Below are 20,025 nucleotides of genomic sequence, written 5' to 3'. Positions count from 1 at the left end.
GGCCAGAGGTTTTTTTTTTTGTTTGTTTGTTTGTTTGTTTTTTTTTTTTTGAGACAGAGTTTTGCTCTTGTCTCCCACGCTGGAGTGCAATGGCGCAATCTTGGCTCACCGCAACCTCCACCTCCTGGGTTCAAGCAATTCTCCTGCCTCAGTCTCCTGAGTAGCTGGGATTATAGGCACACACCACCATGCCCAGCTAATTTTTGTATTATTAGTAGAGATGAGGTTTTACCATGTTGACCAGGCTAGTATCGAACTCCTGACCTCAGGTGATCCACCTGCCTCAGCCTCCCAAAGTGCTGGGATTACAGACATGAGCCACCATGCCTGGCCCAGAGTTTGTATTTCTAATACTGAAAAGCCAAATCCTGGCAGCCCAGGAAACCATCAAAATGCCACACTCACAAAGTCCTCTTTGAGGTGGACTTCATCTTACTGCAGCCACTGGGAGCTAACAGGGTAGCCAGGGAAGAGCAGAAAGTGTTTTTTTATAGTCAGAAAACATGGAAGTGACTTCAACAATTCTGTCAGTGAGTACCTCATACCTCAGGCCTTCCTTTCATCTCTCTGAGCCTGTTTTTCCTATCTGCAAAATGAGGATAATAATATCTTTCAGTTTTTTTTTTTTTTTTTTTTTAATCCTGGAGACGGGGTCTCACTGTGCCACCCAGGCTAGAGTACAGTGGTGTGATCTCGGCTCACTGCAGCCTCAACCTCCTAGGCTCAAGCAATCCCCCCACCTCAACCTCCCGAATAGCCAGGGCCACAGACATGTGCCACCACACCCAGCTGCTTTTTGTAGTTTTCGTAGAGATAGGGTTTCATAATGTTGCCCAGGCTGGTCTCAAACTCTTGGGCTCAAGTGATCTGCCCACCTCAGCCTCCCAAAGTGCTGAGATTACAGGTGTGAGCCACTGCGCCGGGCCGATATTTTTCAGTATTGATTTACATGAAGTTAGTGTGATCAAACTGGTATAAGCACCTCTAACAGTGCCTGGTTCATGGTAGATCCTTAATAAATGTTTCTTGAATGAATGAATTGGATGAATGAATGAAATGCATGTCCCTTTGGTGGTGGGTGCACACTAATATCTCCAGGAGTGCCAAGACTGTACTATAACTGTTGCCTTCCACCCACTCCCACTAGGTTTATGTACCTTGTAAGGTGTATGTCCCACCAGCCACAAAGATCTTGTTGATTTAAAAAAAATTAGTATTAAGTATTAGTATCCCCAATACCAAACATCTGACATGGTATACAGAAGGTGTTCAGTCCATAACTAATGAATGAATGAAGCACTACCTCAGTCTCTATCTGGGTAAGTTTATCCTGTTCTCTTTTCTTCCCAACATGTTGTTAGATAAATTATATTGATCCCATGGTCATGATGGTTGGTTTATCTCCCAATACATTCCAATAAATTATATGCTCTGAGGTAACAGATAAATTTATATTCATTCACTGTTGGTGGGGCCACCAGCCTCTTGCCCCCAGAGCTTACCTCATATGTGACAGTGCACTCCACAGTCTGATTTTTTGCTATTCCTACAATCCACTTCTCCATTACAAATGGTGGCTGAAAAACAAAGTTAGGATGGTGTAGTACCATAACACAGTCAACTCTACTATCGTATGTTTCTTTGAGGCCAGTTGTGCCATACACAATTAGCAAATAGGGGCATAACATCAGATGATCATGAAAGCCTTGTCGGTTCTCATGTGATCACTCACAACATGCTAATGTTTGGAGTTTTGCTTTTCATAAGACATCCTTTTGTATATTTGTAAACAGCTAGTCACGGCCTCCCACAATCTTCTTTTCCGATATAACATTTGCTATCACTCAGTCCTATCATTATGTCATTGATTCATGCTAAAGTTTGAAGCATCCGTTGGAAAACTTTCCCACAATTAAGAGAAATCCATAGCAATATAAGAAGACCCAGAAGTGCTTTCCTTGAGTAAAGCCGTGGCTGGTTCAGTGGCTTCAACAATCCCTCTGCTTTCCATAACATCACACTATCCAGCCAAGCTGCACATACACGTGAAGAAACCGTGGTTATGTTTTCCCACTATATTAAAACAAAGGATTAGTGAGGAAGCCTGTGCCTTTGATCCTATTTTAATTATGATGAAAACGGCCTCAGAAATAAGCTGCACTCTCCTCCCATCCCCCTTTCAGTTCAGGTTTAAGGCTGCAAAGGAATGACTGACCGTGAGCTGGGTTCAAAGAAAATGTGATAGAGATTTAGCTGGGCCAGGTTTTCTTTGAGACTGAGTCTCACTCTGTTGCCCAGGCTGGAGTGTAGTGGCGCAGTCTTGGCTCACTGCAAACTCTTCCTCCCGGGTTCAAGTGATTCTCAAGCCTCGGCCTCTCAAGTAGCTGGGATTACAGGAGCATGCCACCACACCTGGCTCATTTTTTGTATTTTTAATAGAGACTGGGTTTCACCATGCTGTCCAGGCTGTTCTCCAACTCCTGGTCTCAAGTGATCTGCTCCCCTCAGCCTCCCAAAGTGCAGGGATTACAGGTATGAGCCACCGCACCCAACCTGGGCTAGTTTTTTGTTGTTGTTGTGTGTTTGTTTTAAATTAGGATTGTTATTGTTTCTGTTGATGTTTAAAAATTCTATAACTTTTGATTGGTCTGTTCCAGTTCTAGTTTTCCTATAAGCTTGTTAATGTTGCTGTGTGATTTCGTATGTATGGCATGATAGCAGAAACATTTATATTCAGTTTTACAACTCCACGGCATGGGTGGGGAAGAAAGAAAATATATTTCCAGTCTTCAAGACAACATATTATGTCCCAGCAAAATAAGAAAAAGGTAAAACCAAGTCATAACCCTTATAGATAAATAATGCCATGGAAATAACTCCTAGATACACAGTGGAATCCAACAATGAATATCAAATCAATCTGCTTGATGTCCACTTGTAAATTAAAATGACTTGGTTGTTTAGCATTCTGATGCCTATGAAGAGAACACATTTACAATGTCTTCTCTCTAATGCAATGTGTTTTCTCTAATGCATGTCTTTGAAGAACCATTTTAGTTCCCTACTTATGTTCGTACCTGGGTTCTTTGCTACAAGCCCCACTTTCTTCACTGAAACCAAAGACCTGGTTAATAGTGTATCACAGTTAACGGATTATGTGAGGCCAGGGTGACTGTCCTGTTGACTTCATGGTTATTCACCTGAAGTTGTTGACCTTCTACAATTGAAGTCTCATATGTATTTTTCCAGTATGATTGGGACAGAATTGAATTTTTTTTCCATTTTGAGGAGCGAGCTAAGCATTTCCGCAAGTCTTTCTTCAGTGTTTTCCTCAGCATGCTTCCCATTGGCCCTGGAGTAGTAGCATGCTTTCTAGTCACTCCAGGAATTCATAGTGTGGACTTAAGGAAGCCATTAAGACTTTAATGTGTGCCTCATAATGAACCTCATCTCAGTCCTTCAGGGAATTGACCTCAACCAAGAAAGTCTTTCTCAACCAAGAAAGTATAAGTTTTCCAAAGTTTAAAAGTACTCAAAATTTGAAGTAAATATTTTCATCATTCACATTTTCCTTCCTTTAATAAATGACAGAGTAAGCATAAAGAAATATAGAAGAAAAAAATTAAAAAAAAATTAAATGATACCTTTTTGCAGTGCTTTTTAGTTCACACAGCATAAGTGGAATTTTAACAAAAACCTATTATGATCTCAATCTGCTAAATAAAATGTGCCTTTCAACAGCCAGCTCGAGGCTGAGCTGATGTGAGCATGGACAAGCACAAAAGCACACTGCTGGGGTATTTTAATGTCTTTGTTTGATATCTCTGAATTCAAAAGAGCTTTTAAGCCGTAAATAGAACCCTACCTTTGTCATCTTTAAAATCTCCGCATCAGGTAGGTTAGTGTTGAATGTCACATCTTTTATGTAGGTTATTGCAATTTCATCCCCATCCATCTCCATATACATTTTCCACTTACAATCCTGGAATTAAAAACAAAATTATATAATTTGAGAAAGTGAAACAATTTTTTTTTAGTGTCAATGTTTCATAACACATAAAATATTCTAAATGAAGTATTATTGGAGTGGCTTTTTTTTTTTTCTTTTTCAGTAAAAGGACATGAAATTAGATTCCTATGTATATCTAAGTAAGCCCCAGTTAGTGCAGCCTAGAGACATAATGTGTCAGTTTTAAGTGTTCTATTATAGGACTTACAAACTCAAAATCCTGAAGGGACCAGGCAGATAATAAAAAGGAGTAAAGCCAGGCAGTTTCCTTATAAAGCTTTAAGTGGCAATCTTTTAAAATAGACTCATTTAATTTACATATTAAACATTGTAGGAACATTTTTTCATTACCACAAAGAAATGTGGTTTTCTACTTTTCTTGAAATATAAGGCCCTCTTGATCCACCTTTAATCTTCCTAGATTGATAATGATGTGGGTTCAAGAAACTCTCACTTGCCTCTTAAGAAGGAAAACAACAATGCAAATGTGTTGATAAATGATAATGGACAACTAGGGAGTTATGGGGTGGGTGAGGGACTCCGGGAAACCAAAGAACAGTTCCCCTAAAGGCACAGCTACTTCGTGACTTCTGTTGATTGTTCCCATGTGGAAATATGAGCCCAGTTTTGCTAGGTCCTTTAATATTTCATGAACAGCTGAGAATTAGGATCCTTATGTAAAACTCTTGATTTTTATTTTTTATTTTTATTTTTTATTTTTTATTTTTTTTTGAGACAGAGTCTTGCTCTGTCGCCCAGGCTGGGGTGCAGTGGCCGGATCTCAGCTCACTGCAAGCTCCGCCTCCCGGGTTTAGACCATTCTCCTGCCTCAGCCTCCCGAGTAGCTGGGACTACAGGCGCCCGCCACCTCGCCCGGCTAGTTTTTTGTATTTTTTTAGTAGAGACGGGGTTTCACCGTGTTAGCCAGGATGGTCTCGATCTCCTGACCTCGTGATCCGCCCGTCTCGGCCTCCCAAAGTGCTGGGATTACAGGCTTGAGCCACCGCGCCCGGCCAACTCTTGATTTTTAAACAATGGTATGTTAATTAAATTTTTAATAAAATCACCATATAATGGAAAAGTGCTTTACACCATTCATTAACAGGAAAATGCAAATTAAAACCACAATGAGGTACCACTATACACCCATCAGAATGGCTGACTGATAACATCAAATGTTGGCTAAGATTTAGAGTTACTGGAACTCTCATATTAATGTTAATACATTGTTGGTGGGAAATGGTACAATTGCTTCAGAAAAATTTTGATAATTTATTATAAAACCAAATATATGCCTATCCTATGACCCAGAAATTCTACTCCTAGGTATTTACCCAAGAGAAATGAAAAAAGTCTTGCCTAGGTATGTTCTTAGCAGCTTTATCATGTTAACTAGGAAACTTGAAACAAGCCAAGCATCCATCAAAATGAGAATGGATAAACTGTGATATATTCATAGAATGGAATACTACTTAGCAATACAAAGGAAGACATTACTGATGCATGCAACAACTTGGATAAATCTCAAAAACATTATAGTGAGTGAAAGAAGTATATAGAAAAAAAGAACAACCTAATGATTCCATTTATATGATATTCTAGAACAGACAAAACTAATTAATGGTAGAAAAATTCAGAAGGGTGCTTGCTTCTGCAGACGGGGACTTACAAGGGGTATGAGGAAACTTTCTGGGGGTAGCAGTGCTCTATTGATAGAGGTTTGGGTTACACAGGTACATGCATTGGTCAAAACTCAATGAATGTACATTTTAAATCTGTGTATTTCTCTTTTTAATTAATTTTATAGTGATTATTAAAACAGTTTTTTTGAGAAGGGGTCTTGCTCTGTTACCCAGGCTGGAGTATGAGTAGCATGATCTCCACTCACTGCAGTCTTGACCTCCCAAGCTCAAGCGATTTTCCTACTTCAGTCTCCTAAGTAGTTGGGACCACAAGCACGCGCCATCATGCTCAGCTAACATTTTCTTATTTTTAATTTTTTGTAGAGCTGGGGTTTCACTATGTTGTTGCTCAAGCTCGTCTCAAATTCCTGGGCTCAAGTGATCCTCCCACTTCAGCCTCCCAAAGTGCTGGGATTACAGGTATAAGCCACTGCACCTGAACTGCATTTCTTATTCTAGCACACTGAAATATTTAGGAGGAAGTATACTGATGTCTGCAAATTAATTTGAAATGTATCAGAAAATCAAGATTGATGGATGGCTAGAGGGAGGGGTAGATGGATAAACCAAGTATATGTGATAAGCCAAGTATAGTAAAATGTTAATGGTTGAATGGGGGCTATGAGGGTTCACTGTAAAATTCTTTCAACTTTGCTGTATAAATAATTTAATAATAAAAATGGGGATAAACAAAGGAAAATAAACTCATGTCTTTGTACCAAATTTGACCCCTGGACCATAAATGCACATTCTGTCTGTCTGTCCATCTACCTATTTTTTAAAATTTCCTTTTTAGAGATAGTATGTCGCTGTGTTGCCCAAAATGGTCTTGAACACTTGGTCTCAAGCAATCCTCCCACCTCAGCCTCCCAAGTAGCTGGGATAGAGGCATGAGCCATTGCTCCTGGCTCTGTGTTTATTGAAGAATGAAGAATCCTGAGGATTAAGGCTAATGTACCAAGCACCTTACATGCTGAAACGGGAAAATGCCCTCATAAATAAGAGTGGACCTGGAATGTTTCCTAGAGCAAGCTCAGACATAATTCTTATGGAAAGGCATCAACAAAGAGGCTGTTGAAAGCCCGTTGGCTTCAACAGGAAGCTGGGGGTGCCTGATGTTTTAGGAAAGCCTCTAGATGAATTGCAAACCAAGCAGGGCCCACGTCTGACCCTCTTTGCCCAGCCACATTCACAAAATGGAGAGCCAATTAGTGAAGGAAAAGGTCTATTCAATAAAATGAAAACCTGGCTCTTGGCTAACGTAAGTCAAATTAGTTTCTCAGAATTGACAAATCTCTCAGTATTTCTTTGTTTTGGAGCCACTGCTACCCAGGCAACGTGGGTTCTGAGATAACTGGGCAGGATAATGACTGTTTGGTGTCATGATTGCTCTTCTCTGAAATAGCAAGAACCTTCTCAAGGCAGCAGCTGGGATAAAAAGCCTTAGAAGAGATGAGTTTACTTAGTTCAGTTTCTTTTGCCTGTCAAGTTTGGGAATTAAGTTAGTCAAAAGCACAGTCAAAAGACCTTGAATGGCATGAAAATGCCTGAACTTCGCCTGCTTCACTCTCATCTCCTAACCAGAGAGCTCCCCCATGACTTCAAGCTATAAATCAGACCCTCCTTGGCACACTGTCAGAACAGCTCTGTGTGAAGAAGCGGCTGACAGGAGGGGAACTCACATTTGTGGAGCGCTTACTATGCTCTAGGCATGTCGCTGGGCACTTACACCATGCTATTTTATTGGATAGCCATCAGAACCCTGAAAGTCAGGCCTATTTTCCCTTTAGATGAATGAGAAAAATGAGGCTCAGACAGATTAAATAACTTTCCTAGGGTTTCATGACCAATATGTGGTTGACATCAGCACAAGGCTGCATGACTCCAAAGCCGGAGGAGATACTAATGGGGACAGACAAGCAGGAGAGGTAGCAGGTGAACCTGCTGGATGGTTTTGTCCAGCTCCATAAATGGGTCCAGCCATGGACAACAGGCAGGCGGAAGAAGGACCAGAGAAGATTTCGCTGATACAACCCAGAAAGCTGGTGGCCATCATTCTCCCTGCAGCAACCGCTTCCCTGCTCCCCAAAGTCCAACTTGGAGAAACACTGATGCAAATAATAGGGTTAGAGACCTTTTATTTTTAAATTCTCTTTTTCTCTTCTACTAAAGAAAGACTTTTACCTGAACCATAAAAGAAAGTAGCTACAGAAGGAATAAAACTATAATCAAGGAAGTCATAAGACAAGGAGGCCATCATGCATTTCACTAAAAAGTAGGTTCTGCTTGTTACAAAGCTGGGTAAGAGAGAAAGAGAATATGCTCCAACACGCAGGGCCCATGTAAATCATAAAGTTAATTTGACAATGGCCTGACCTAACTCCAGGTATCTTCAGGGCATCTATGATGTCATCGTTGCCTAGTTAACAAAAGTAATCCACAAATAAAGTAATGGAATTCCTTATATTCTGCTCAGTTTCAAATTAGCCTAAGGTATCCTTAATGTTTTTGCCATTTTGTGAGTCATAAATTGTCAATGACAATTGTCCACAACTCTGGGATTCAAATGGTTATTGAATTGGACTGGACACGCTGCAGACATTGAGATGCCATGTAACCAGTTCTTAACTGATCAACCACGGAAAAGGCTATCATTACAAATAAAATGAATTAAGTCATCAATAACATCACTAAAAATAACAATTCCACAAGTTTATGAGCCTAATACAGGGTTTTACTTACATATTTGCAACCTTTTCAGTACCTTGGCTGTGACAGGGACCAGGTATTGGGCACAGTAGACTCTGATGTTTTTTTTATTTTTTTATTTTTGAGATGGTGTCTCACTCTGTTGCCCAGGCTGGAGTGCAGTGGTGCAATCTCGGCTCACTGCAAGCTCCATCTCCTGGGTTCACACCATTCTCCTGCCTCAGCCTCCCGAGTAGCTGGGACTACAGGCGCCCGCCACCATGCCTGGCTAATTTTTTGTATTTTTAGTAGAGACAGGGTTTCACCATGTTAGCCAGGATGGTCTCTATCTCCCGACCTCGTGATCCACCCGCCTTGGCCTCCCAAAGTGCTGGGATTACAGGCATGAGCCACCGTGCCTGGCCCAGTGGACTCTGATTTTAAAACCATTCACCATTTTTTTTTTTTTTTGGAGACAGGTTCTTACTCTGTCACCTAGGCTGGAAAGCAGTGGTGCAATCTCAGCTCACTGCAGCATCAATCTCCCGGGCTCAAGCGATCTTCCCACATCAGCCTGCCAAGTAGCTGGGACCACAGGCATGCGTCTCCATGCCTGGCTAATTTTGCTTTCATTCTTTGTAGAGATGAAGTTTCACCATGTTGTCCAGGCTGGTCTGGAACTCCTGGGCTCAAGTGGTCCTCCTGCCTCAGCCTCACAAATTGCTGGGATTACAGGCATGAGCAGCTGCACCTGGCCCAGGTAAACTATTGATTTTGGCTTGGGGTGAGTGTTAGAAATGTGGGTACTGATTTTTGAATTAGAAATATTCAAGGATCACTTTGAATGTCTGTGAACAACTCTCAAAAGCAAACAGCTCTCTATTCTGAGGTCCTATGGGAACTGCAAAATACTCTTTTTTCAAAACCATCTCACCCTGGTAGTCTGAGATGCACCTGTTATTCACTCCTCTTACTAAGGTGTTAATGATTCCTATTAAAATGGAAACGGCACGGGAAAAGGCCATACCTTAAGTCATTACCAGCGGAACATTGTGGGGCAAGGTGGGGCAAGATCACAAGTTTAAAGTTTGACTACCTGGGCCTGAATCCCGGTTTTGTCCCTTTTACCCCCAACCATAGCCAACTTATGTAACCTTTCTGAACCTCAGCGTCTTTACTCAGAAGTGGATTGTTGTGTCGTGTGAAGATTAAATAAGATAATGTAAATGCAGTTCCCAGCATTGTGCCAGAACCGAATTAGGAGCTCAAAAAGGAATAATTATCATTATTACCAATATGGTCACCAACACAGCTCCAATTAGTTTACTAGATTAGCTGGTTTGTCATCTAGCAGCCATAAAAGGGAATGGGACAGAGAACAAGGTAGCTTTGATGGGCGGAAGGTGTAAAGAGTGGGCTAGGAGAGGGACCCTGCTGGAGTGGGCAGGCTGGGTCAGCACATCTCACTTGGGCAGGAGTCTGGGCATGCAGGGGGCTGGGAATCACTCGGATACCAGGGAGTGATCAGAGATGAAAAAGAGAAGATGCAGCCCAAGCGGCAACTTAACAATGGCCAGTTTCATGAAATGAATCAAAGAAGGAATAAATTCATATCTTCTTACATAGATGGATCATATAACACCAATTCTGACCTTCCCTGCTTTCACATATTCTGATTCAGCACTACTAAGAAGCAGCACCAGATGTCTGGAGGCATTACATATGACTGGCAGCCAGAGAGCCTTATCTTGGATGAGGAAACCAAAGCACAGAGAGATGAGGTAATTTGACTGAGGTCACACAGGTAGCAAGTGGTGAGGCACAAGTGCTTGATGTGCATTTGCAGGGAGTGCTAATTACTCTTCAGCAGGAAAAGGGGACTAGCCCAGGAGCAGAGCTGGGCACTGGGAAGTGCTTTTGCTAGGGCTTCCAGTAGCAAAAAGTAGTTACCCGGAACTTTGCACTAGCTAGAAAATCTGCCTCTAAATGCAAATCTACAAGAAACAAATGGAATTTTGTTGGGGAGAGGGGAATGTTTGCATTTGACATGAATGAAAAATACAACAAGTCTAGTGGGTGCCCAGAATACGCATGTTTATCTGCTGAAATACCTGGGTAATTTTAGGAGCAAGTGTGTGGCTAATGGAGGATGAGAAAGCATTCCATCTGAACTGCTTCAGGATCGCCAATTATGTGAAAAAATTTTCTGAATTAAGACTACTGGCCAACTAAAACAGAAACTCTTACACTGTGAAGATAAAATCCTAAACACTTGGTTAATGCTAAATTAAGTATCTCTTTGTGAGAAATCACTATTCCACTCTCTGCAAGCTGTTTAAAATTTTTTAGAGTTCCAAGCTAGTACAAGTCATGCCAAACATCACAGACAAGTCATCTCCCACAAGGAAGAAAAAAGGGAATGAAGGAATGAAGAAAAGGGGGGAAGAGGTGAGGGAATAAAAAGAAATAAGATAGAGGTAAATTTTCCAAATAGGAAAAGAGATTAAAAGGTAGCACAAAAAACTAGAGTTTAAAGTTCTGGGCAATTCAGAGACAATAATCTCAATCTCTCTCTCTCTATTTTTCCCTATCAAAATGTAATTGCATTCATCAACATTATAGATAAACTGTTAAACAATCAAGACCAAGATCATTCAGGATATTTCAGAAAGAAACAGACTCCCAAAATTTGCCTTTTAGGCTTTTATAGATCACCTTTACCTGATGTTACAGACATTTAAAAAATTTTAAATATATTTTCTTATTGAGGCATAATTTGCATATAATAAAATGCACAGATTTTTAAGTGTACGGTTCAATACATTTTGACAAATGTATATATCTGTGTAACCACCTGAATAAGCAAGTTATTTCTGGTACCCCAGAACCTTCCCTCATGCCTATTCCCAGATAAGCTGCCTACATAACTGGGACACTGTTCCTGCTTCTATCACCATAGATTAAAGTTGACTGTTCTGGAATATCACAAAATTAGAATTTTACAGCAGGTACTTGTATATGTCTGGCATAATGTTTTTGAGATTTGTCTATGTTAATTAATCCTCACAGCCTTACCCTGTTATAGAGAGCACTGCCCCCATTTTACAGATAAGGAGACTGAGGCTCAGAAAATGGAGAGATTTGTAGCCAGGTCATTTGGCTTCGTAGGATGGGAATTCCAGTCCAGACATGCCAAGTCTAAGCTGAGAGGTTAATTTTCAAAATCCACCCCCACCCCCTAAAACCATGAATGGAGAAAAAGTAAAATCAACCAAGAATGCTCAGGGTTTCAGCCAAAAAGGCCTGTCTTGAGGAAGCAATTTAAAATATAAAATACAGAGGTCGGAATAAACTTTTTAAGATTCAAGGGAAGATTGGAAGAGCCAGTCTCATAGCAGGCAACTGACTGTTGTGAAATCTAAGAAGTAATGCAAGATGAAATAAGAATACGATAAAAATTTTGTTCATGCTGGTATTAAAAGTAGTAAGATGTTGACGATTTAGGTCTCTGAAGGCTCCTTTATATGAGTTGCTATTATCTAGCTCAGCTGCTGAAACCTGCAGTTTTAAAGGCAGGAGAGTGGAACATCCTGTGATAGCACCTGGGTTATTTATCATTAAGTATAACCCTGCTACACTATATTTTATTATGCTGCCTTTAAAAAAGATAATACAAGTATGGTTAATTTGCTTCTCTTCTTTATCTGTACAGTGTCATGACCCACCATGGCTTTGTCCCATGAGATTTGTTTTTTTAACCAAAAAGAAATCCACAAGAAACTCTCCCTAAAAATTCCATTAATAACCTCTTTCAGCGCGTATAGGTTGCAGGGTCTGGAACTAAGAATGTTTTAATCTCTTCAGCAAAACAATGTCTCATAATGATGTACAGGACTATTGCTGTACTGATGAAGAATCATACATAATTCAGCACCTTTCACTTGGCACCACTGTGATATCCTCATTAGCCGTGGCTCACAGTGTCTGTCAGATGGTGTCCATGCGAACGCAGGCATTATATTGTCTTTGAGATGTGCAGCTGCTTCCATGACACTGCCAGTATATAAAAACATGACGCCAGTTTGTTTTATTTAGTGCTAAACCTTCCAGTTTGTAAAAACAAGGCTGACACAGAGCCTGACATGAGGCAGTGAAAATAATTAGCTCTCATTTTCTCAGCCTCCTATTTCCTTCTCCCTGCTGTGTTCTCTTTCCACTAAACCACCACATGTCAGTCGAAATGGGAGGCAATTAGTGGGCTCATTTCAGTCCCCACAACTGTGCTGAAAAGAAAGTATTTATGATGGCACAATGAACAGCTGAAAGATTAAATAACATTTGCCTTTTGAAAAGAAAATGACTTCTAGCTAAATGGGCAATTTTTGATTATTCTCAAACAAGCTTAGAGTAGTTGGTTTTTAAAATACAAGAAAGGAAAATGAGTCATTTTTAGGTGAAAGAATCAAATAAAACTTGACACAGTAATGCAAATAACTGATGTTTTATTGCAAAATATGTAAATGCATTATACCCTTAACAATGGCTTGTGTCTAAGGTCAGGGCAGATTGGTGCCAAGTAGACACCAGTGGAGATAAGGTTGTTATATTGCCTTTTTGGGAGTTGTTATCTGAGTTATGTATGAAAAAGGGGCTTTAAGGATGATGTTAAAATAAAGTGAAACAAATCAAGTGAGACATACTTTCATATGATGCATTACACACTTGACGATCTAAAACGGTTCAGATGTTAGTTGACATGTTTGGAAAGGGCTTTTTTTCCTTAACTGTATTTGAAATTGGAAAGTACTAGGTCTTCATGATGGAAAAAAAGAATAGTAAGTCTTGCTATTGATTTTTGAATAATTAAGAATCTATTCTGTGTCAGACTGGGTTTCTTAAGGAATATAGAAGTTGATCTCACTCATCTAAGCACTGCTTTAACATTTTTAAATGCTGGGAAATCTATGCAAATAAACTTTTATCCAGGATACTCAAAATATAAAAACATCTGTTCTACCTGATAAGTTCTTCTCCTGCCACCCCATGACTTTAGGGGTGACTGGAAGAAATATGATTTTCAAAGCAACAGTAACCTAGTCAATAGGCATTGTTTACCAGTTAAGCTATTACCAATTCAAATCCTAATGTCCAGGACTGATATGGTTGTCCTACATCCTTGATTTTCCAACATAGTGCTTCTTCATTTTACTTCAAATAGTCTGTCCCTTTTATAGTCGATTATTCTCAACACCTAATTTTTGGTTTAGAAAACAAGCCACTGTGAGTACTGAGATCTCTTGCTGCAGAACTTACAGTGATCCTCAGAAGCTTTTTGAAAACTTGCTTCTAAAAGCAAAGGTCTCTCTCCTACAGACAACTGTGCCTGTCATCATGGAGTCACAACTATGACTGTTTCCATGTTTTTTAAAGACAGTCACAAATTTACATTTTGTTTTTCTGTTTCCAGACTATATTCTTACTTTTTACAAAACTGAATCCCAATTTTTGATTCATGCATGATGGTCAGTATGAGACAATATGACAAAATGAGACAACGGTGACCCAGAGACCTAAGCCAACTAACAACGGATTCATTAGGAGACTGGAGCTCTCTCTGAGTTAAAGACACTTCTTATGATGGTTGGTAACCAGCAATAATGTGCTTGTAATTTACTCAAACCTGTGTTTTATCATGTACATCGCTATTTTAAAAGGAATTTGTAGTCTTGATTAAGAAGACTAAGAGGGACCCTACGGTGTGCTGGAGCCAGCTCTCATGAGCTGATTGCTTACAGCCATTTCCAGTTTCAAAGCCAGCGATGCCAGATTGGTAACTTGAAATCTGCCATCTTCACACCATGGAGATCTACACATGCTCCAAACCAGGGCTTCCTCCCATTGTGAGACACTTCCTGGCATGCTAGCGTGTATGCAGGACTGTCAATCCATTCAGCAGGTATGCACTGAGCACCTCGCCCAGCTCTGCTCTAGCTCTCTAGCTCTCTAGCTCTCTAGGTGGCTGGCCAACCCGTTTGACAGAGTACATTGCCACTCTCTGGAATTAGAAATCAGCAGCGAGTTATGCAGTTGTAAAATTCTGAGCTGCATTTGCTTCTTTGCTCAATTAAAACTTGTGATTCTCTCTCATTTAAAAAAAAAAAAACACTTTATTGAGATATGATTGACATGTGAAAAGCTCTACCTATTTAATGTATATAACCTGATGAGTTTGGAGATACATCTACAAGACAGAGTAGGGACGGGGCTCAGCCCCACCCCACCTCCACCAGTGTATTTTTTCCCATACATCCTCACTGACCGTGAGACCTTGTAAACTGTGAGGAAACTGAGAAGCAGCATTCCACGTCAATCTCACTCAAGGGAGTTAACCCTATCACCCGCATGCACACAGAACCAAGAAAATGACCCATCCTAACCCCTTGCCTCATTATATTACTCAAATCCCCGCCCCAGGAGCTTATCTGCCATTTTTTGATCATGCGATGCATGTATTAACATGATTTCTCTCTTTGCCTGCACACCCCATGCTCTGTCCTGCACATGTAATGACGTTCGTATACCTCATGCTTATTCATGTCACCCTTCTTAAAACACTGCAAGACCTGCCTTCAGAGAGCCAGTCGGAGAACTCTTGCTCCCATGCTGTCTCCTTGGGCTCCAGCATAGGCCCCAATAAAGCCCTGTCTGGGAAACTTTCTCACTCTCATGTTAATTTCTGTTGCATGAGAACTCAAGAACAGGTAGGTAATGTATGCACCTATGAGACCATCACCACAACCTATGCCATAAACATTTATCTATCACCTCCAAAAGTTTCCTCCTGCCCTCTTATTTATTACTTATTATTTTTACAAGAATGCTTAACATGAGATCAAATTTACAAATTTTAAGTATATAACAACCTGCTGTTAATTATAGATACTATGCTGTACAGTAGATCTCTAGAACTTACTCATCTTAGATACTTAGGCACACAAATACATGTGTGCATACATGTATTTTTTTCTCTCAACAAATAGATGATCATGGAAATAAACTTCCCTATACTTAATTTTTTTTTTTTTTTTTTTTTTGAGACGGAGTCTCGCTGTGTCACCCAGGCTGGAGTGCAGTGGCGCGATCTCGGCTCACTGCAAGCTCCGCCTCCCGGGTTTACGCCATTCTCCTGCCTCAGCCTCCGAGTAGCTGGGACTACAGGCGCCCGCCACCACGCCCGGCTAGTTTTTTGTATTTTTAGTAGAGACGGGGTTTCACCATGTTAGCCAGGATGGTCTCGATCTCCTGACTTCGTGATCCACCCGCCTCGGCCTCCCAAAGTACTGGGATTACAGGCTTGAGCCACCGCGCCCGGCCTCCCTATACTTAATTTTTAATAAACGTAAGATATATCAAAGTAAAGCGCTGCTTTTAGCTGTCCTGAAATTTCCAAAAAGTGTTGGCTGTACTTAGAAAATCCTTTTCTTTGTGCCCTGTTATTTTATTCATGTTTATCTGTCCATTTATAAAAATTGCACAATAGGGAAAAAAAGCCCTATTTGACAGTTTTTGATATTTATGGTGCTCTGAGAAAGGGCCTGGAGATTCAATTAAGTTTATTAAATGCAACATTTTATAAGCAATGTAATAAGGACTTAAAAGCACAATACAAGTGGGAAGCATTTGTAAAAGGCAGAATTTTTAACCTACAGATGACATGGCTGGAAAAGCAGAACTATTCATCGAATTTCTTCCGCTGGGGAGTGGCGGAAGAGGCCAGGTGTTAACAATGACAAGGGTGGAAGGCGGCTGAGGGAGTCAGCTGGGCAGGAAAGTGCTCTATTGATAAGCTACTACTTTGTGGGTATCAGTAATTCTGCTTCTACCTCTTCCAAAGATTCCTCTCATTTCTCTTCCTACTTTTCTTGCCTCTTTGAAATAGGAAATTGAAAGCGATGGACATCTGGGAAGGAGTGGCTCTAGTCCGGAAGCCTGGTCTTTCTTTAAGGAGTAGGTGCCGGTGTGTTCGGAGACTTGGGAGGGGCAGCGTGTTGTTTCCGTTACTTTTCCCCTAACCTCAGTCTCCTATCTATGTCAGGTAGTCAATTTAGACCCACAGGAACCGAGCTTCAATCAGGTTTCCTTTGCCTCATTGGGGAGAGGAGGAAATAAGGACGCAAGGAACACAGTCTATGACGGTTGAGCGGTTGAGCATTCGTAAGGAATGGACGACTCCCCAAAGAGTTGCTTCCTAACTCTGCTTTTAAATTTTTATGACACACGAAGTCTCAAAAAGATCTTGGTGAGAAAACTGCTGGGTGATTTGATAGTTTATCTCTTGGCAATTTGAGAATCAATATTCCTGCGTGGTGAGCTGGTAAGAGATATAATGATAAAATCTAGGCAGCTGAATATTTTAATAAAAAGGGGTGGTTGCCACCCTGGGGAGTGCATGAAGTCGCCCGAGATTCTGGAAGCCACTTTCCTTTTGTGCCAAGTCAAAGGCCTTAGATTGTAAAACACGGGGCACTTTGATTGCAAAAACAGAAATAGTGGTAATGTAGAATTAACTGACCCCCAAATGCCTTTTCATTACCAGTATACTTTTTTTGGGGGACAATGGTATCTTCCAAAATGAGGCAGTGTGACACAGTAGTTAGACCCTCAGACTGAATCTGCGCCTTACTAAGTTGGAGCCTCTGGTGAGGAGCTTCACCTACGTGCCTCAGTTTCCTCATGAAGAGGATGATACGGAGATAATGTTCCCTGTCATGTTGAGTTGTAACAATTACACAAAAATGCCCTTTGCAAAGTGCTCACCAGAAGTATGAAGTGATAATAATTATCCCTAGCATGGGAAACATTCAAGCAGAGAAAGACACCATTTCTGCCAGTTTGATTGTCGTAACTTCCAGGTTGTCTCCACATACGACGTCATCTAAATTGTTATTATTATTTGAGATGAGTCTTTCTCTGTTGCCCAGCCAGGCTGGAGTGCAGTGGTGTGATTCTGGCTCACTGCAACCTCTGCCTCCTGGGTTTAAGCGATTCTGCTGCCCCAGCCTCCCTAGTAGCTGGGACTACAGGCGCCGTCCACCACGCCCAGCTAATTTTTATACTTTTAGTAGAGATGGGGTTTCACCATGTTGGCCAGGCTGGTCTCGATCTCCTAACCTCAAGTGATCTGCTCGCCTTGGCCTCCCAAAGTGTTGGGATTACAGGCATGAGCCACTGTGCCTGGTCTATGTCATTTAAATTAATAATTAACTTTACTCTTTAGGAGCAGGTCAAGTAAATGGGGGTAAAACTTGTTTCGCTTATTAATTTAAATTGCCAGTGAAGCCTTTGGTCTCATCATGATGTTTTCCCTGCTAGGTTGTTTCAGAAAAAGCACATTTCACTTGTGGGAGAATTCTTATAAGCGTCAGTGGGGCTGGAGCCTGGTCAGGTCCTGGCTCTTTGGAGGGATGTGGTTGTGAAGACTAAGCGCATGGGCAAGATGGCCCTGCAGCCACTCCTGACTACGATAGCAGGCACAGGCACTCAAACGCGGATCACCTTTCAGGGTTCTGCAAATCAACCTCATTTTGTGCCATCATCCATCTGGTTGTAAAATGAAGCTAAGAAAAATAACTTAATCTGAATTCTTAGGACAAAGGTGGACGGGGTTTTTCCTTTACCTATTTGTGTATAAGGTAATATTTTCCTGGCTTGCTCTTAGTAGGCTTAAAGTTGTGGAAATGACATAATTTTAAGGGGTAGTCAGTGGGTGGTCCTTCTCAAATGCAAAGGGAAAATGTAGCCACTATTTTCATGATAAAGTCACTGTCATACCTTATTCTCAATGGCTGCCATTACAACACATTTTTCATTTTGCTTGTAAAAGAAAAGGTGAAATCCAGCAAATGCCTCTGCTATGCAAACTCTTAGGTTTGGAGAGAATTTGCAAAGCTCCAGTTTTCTCTTGGAAAGCTTATTCTGGTCATGGAGGTGGGGATGGACTTAAAGTTTTCACCTTTCCCTTGAAGATGGTTTTATGAGAACTTGATTAATTGGGACTTGAAGGAAGCCTTTTTTTCTGGGTTCTATCTTTAAGGCCCAAGGCAACAAGGTTTTTGTGTGGGGAACTGAAATTTCAATTCAAAGCACATTAATCAGAAAATATTTCATAATGCTAAGACATAGGCTGGCATAGCTGGTATACTTTAGAACAGGACAGTAATTTATTCTAGGATTGCTTTATATAGGTTTACAGATGGCTTAAATGTTGTGGCTCAGGTGTGAGATCTAGCACATATTTACTACAAAGACAATAATAAAGATGTAATTTCTGGTCTTAGCTCTGTCTTTGCCTCACCCCAGGCAAGTCATACACTTCCTCTTGTTATCTCTTTCTGAATCAGCAGTGATCATACTATGAGTTATGCATCCCACCCAAATGCCAACAGGATAAAGGAGATGACATTTATAGAATACCTGAGCTCTTTAGAATGTATTCTCTAAGCAAAAGCCTTAAGGATTATATTCTGGAAATTATTCTGCAACTGCCCACCAACCTCTTCAAGCCCCAATAAAATACTCATCCTTCCAAAATAGCTTTTCTTTTCTTTTTTTTTTTTTTAAAGTTAAAAATTTATTGACATTCTGAAAATATAATCATTGCGAAAAACTATTTAATATTGCTTTTAATTTATCACAGGAGTTACTTCCCAAAAATGTTAATCACAGCTGGATTGAAAGAGTCTTTGGGAAATGTGGCAATGTTGTTTATATAAGTATACCACATTATAAGTCTACTGGAGATCCAAAGGGATTTGCGTTTGTGGAATTTGAAACAAAAGAACAAGCAGCAAAGGCAATTGAGGTAGGTCCAGATCCTGAAGTCAGAACAGGCAAGAGGAAGAGAAGCAGCTCTGAAGATGCAGAGTCCCTTCCTGAATTAGTTCCCAAAGATTCCTGTCCTCCTCCAGAAGGGTAAAAGGCAGGGACTTCAGCCACTTCTATTTATACTATTCTTAACTCCTGAAATCCAAAATAGCTTTTCCTGGCCGGGCGCGGTGGCTCAAGCCTGTAATCCCAGCACTTTGGGAGGCCGAGACAGGCGGATCACGAGGTCAGGAGATCGAGACCATCCTGGCTAACGTGGTGAAACCCCGTCTCTACTAAAAAATACACAAAAACTAGCCGGGCGAGGTGGCGGGCGCCTGTAGTCCCAGCTACTCGGGAGGCTGAGGCGGGAGAATGGCGTAAACCCGGGAGGCGGAGCTTGCAGTGAGCTGAGATCCGGCCACTGCACTCCAGCCTGGGCGACAGAGTGAGACTCCGTCTCAAAAAAAAAGAAGCTTTTCCTGTTGAACCTCACCCATTCCAGTCACTTCTTTATACTTTTAGCACCTTAGCATCATCTTCACATTGTATATTTCACTTTTGATCCACCACTTTATAACATCATCTCTCTAGTTGCCCACACTAGAAACCTCGGCACCCTCCTGGCCCCTCCCTCCCACTTGCTGTGTCTCCAGCTAGTGACAGAATCTAATCCGTTTCAGTGTGTCCTGGGACCCATGGCACTGGCACAGGCTCAGCGCTTTGACATTTTTCACCTGGTTGTCTCCACTGCCCACTCACAGATCTTTGTCACTCTAGCCT

General features: G+C 41.0%; 2 protein-coding genes across 12 annotated transcripts in view; one reads left to right on the top strand and one right to left on the bottom strand.

Moving 5' to 3' along the window:
• MAP3K20 (mitogen-activated protein kinase kinase kinase 20) overlaps positions 1-20,025 on the bottom strand; it is a 193,917-nt gene that overhangs the window by 5,652 nt on the left and 168,240 nt on the right. For all 3 annotated transcript variants that reach the window (XM_011743951.3, XM_011743952.3, XM_011743953.3), the window contains 2 exons: positions 3,866-3,982; positions 1,503-1,577 (listed from right to left, as the gene is read on the bottom strand). In XM_011743951.3, coding sequence (XP_011742253.2) covers positions 1,503-1,577; positions 3,866-3,982 — 192 coding nt within the window. The remainder of the gene's footprint in view (positions 1-1,502; positions 1,578-3,865; positions 3,983-20,025) is intronic.
• LOC105483227 (la-related protein 7-like) overlaps positions 16,252-20,025 on the top strand; it is a 45,653-nt gene continuing 41,879 nt past the window's right edge. For 7 of the 9 annotated variants that reach the window (XR_003018370.2, XR_011609859.1, XR_003018369.2 and 4 more), the window contains exons 1-3: positions 16,252-16,390; positions 16,479-16,678; positions 19,076-19,240. Coding sequence is in view for 3 of the 9 variants with exons in the window: in XM_024793269.2 (XP_024649037.2) it covers positions 16,601-16,678; positions 19,076-19,240 (243 nt within the window). In the remaining 6 variants the exon portion in view is untranslated. Of the gene's footprint in view, positions 16,391-16,478; positions 16,754-19,075; positions 19,241-20,025 lie in introns of those variants that run through there. The other 2 variants (XR_011609862.1, XR_011609861.1) reach the window with 2 other exon arrangements.

The sequence above is a fragment of the Macaca nemestrina genome, chromosome 11 (genome assembly GCF_043159975.1).
Source record: "Macaca nemestrina isolate mMacNem1 chromosome 11, mMacNem.hap1, whole genome shotgun sequence".
NCBI lineage: Eukaryota > Metazoa > Chordata > Mammalia > Primates > Cercopithecidae > Macaca > Macaca nemestrina.
The sequence above is the reverse complement of the archived record's forward strand: the minus strand, read 5'-3'. Positions and strand labels throughout refer to the sequence as shown.